The sequence below is a fragment of the Mus pahari genome, chromosome 3, assembly GCF_900095145.1.
Source record: "Mus pahari chromosome 3, PAHARI_EIJ_v1.1, whole genome shotgun sequence".
Lineage (NCBI taxonomy): Eukaryota > Metazoa > Chordata > Mammalia > Rodentia > Muridae > Mus > Mus pahari.
In genome coordinates this window covers 72,853,960-72,855,643 of record NC_034592.1, presented here as the reverse complement: position 1 = coordinate 72,855,643, position 1,684 = coordinate 72,853,960, and the positions used below count along the sequence as shown (strand labels likewise).

The 1,684-nt window shown below is 39.0% G+C and overlaps 1 protein-coding gene across 1 annotated transcript; it reads right to left on the bottom strand.

The window, feature by feature from the left end:
• Positions 1-518: 518 nt before the first annotated feature.
• On the bottom strand, positions 519-1,463 carry LOC110319494 (olfactory receptor 5I1). The gene has a single exon (XM_021194989.1). It carries the CDS (start codon positions 1,461-1,463, stop codon positions 519-521), a length of 945 nt encoding a protein of 314 aa, XP_021050648.1.
• Between the last annotated feature and the right edge of the window lie 221 nt (positions 1,464-1,684).

Here is a 1,684-nt window from a genome sequence, read left to right as displayed (position 1 = left end):
TCACTTTAACTTTTTATACTTATAATTTTTTTCACCAGTAATCTGAACATTTTTTAAAATTTTTTTATTAAACTAATAAAATTTATTTTAAAATGTACAACTCAGTATTGACTTTTTAGGTAATGGAAATAATTTTTAATAGTTAAATGCCTCTTGAATATACGTGCTTCTGCCTCTCTGCCTCTACCTCTCTGCCTCTGCCCCTCTGCATCTGCCCCTCTGCCTCTGCCCCTCTGTCTCTGCCCCTCTGCCTCTGGCCTCTTCATCTTCCTCTTCCTCTGCCTCTGACCCTACCCCTGCCACCTGAACCTTTGAATTGCTATGATGTACCATATCACACCTAGCTTTCCTTTTAACACCTTAAAGTGTACCATGAGTTGGGATTATGAAATGCATTTGACTATGTTATTGAACAAATGTTTGAATGGTTGTGTCAGTTGAATATTTATATATCTGCTGCTGGTGTTGTCACATAGGTATCTGTAGCTGAGATGAGATGAATCTTAAAGGCTTTATTGTCATGGGGATTTTATTTTAGACCTTAGAGCTTTCTTGGCAGCATCCTTTACGTCTTTATTTCTCAAACTGTAAATCAATGGGTTTAACACTGGGATGATAATGGTGTAGAACACTGAGATGATTTTATCAGTATTGGGGGAGTAGAGGGAGCTGGGCCGAGAATAAATGAAGAGAAGTGTGCCCTGGTAGATGGCCACAGAGGTCAGGTGAGAGGCACACGTGGAGAAGGTTTTCTTTCTCCCACTTGTAGAGCGGATCTTCAAGACTGAGAGAAGGATGAAAAAGTAGGAGATGATGATGATGAAGAAGCAGATAACCTCCACAGAACTCCCATAAGTGGAAAGTAGCCACTCATTAATGGATGTGTCTGTACAGGAAAGCTTCAGCAGAGGAGGGAGGTCACAGAAGAAATGATTAATGATATTTTTGTCACAATATTTCAAAATAAAGGCAAAAGATGTGTGAACCAGAGAACTCATGTTGCCACCAACATATGACAGCACAATTAACCATATGCAGAGACTCCTGGACATTGCAACTGTGTACAACAAAGGATTGCAGATGGCAACGTAGCGATCATAGGCCATAGCAGCCAAGATAAAGGACTCAGTATCTGCAAATGTGCAGAAGAAGTAAAACTGCAGCGCACAACCAAGGTAAGAGATGGATTTCTTTGCTGAGAGGAAATTGACAAGCATGTTGGGAACGATGACTGAGGAATAACAAAGGTCTACAAAGGAGAGGTTGCTGAGGAAAAAGTACATAGGAGTTTGAAGGTGCGGGTCCGTCCTAATTAACAACATCAAGCCAATATTCCCTATCAAAATCATGCCATATAACGATAGAAAGACAAGGAACAAGATGATCTGGAGTTCAGGCCGTGTTGGAAATCCTAACAGGATAAATTCGGTGACCAAGGTGTAGTTTCCATCTGTAAATTCCATGATTATGTAGTTTTTACCTTTTTTGAGAAATCAAAGTCTTAAAAATATAGTACAGGTGGAAATAGTGAGCTAATTCAGAATAAGATTATTAATGATTTTAAACAGGCTAGTAAAGAAACAATATTTGAGAGATATAATTCAGATTTTTGTGGATGCCAGGAACTAAAGATGGCCTTGTATATTTGATTCATGTCTCTTTCTGACATTGGATGATTGGCATT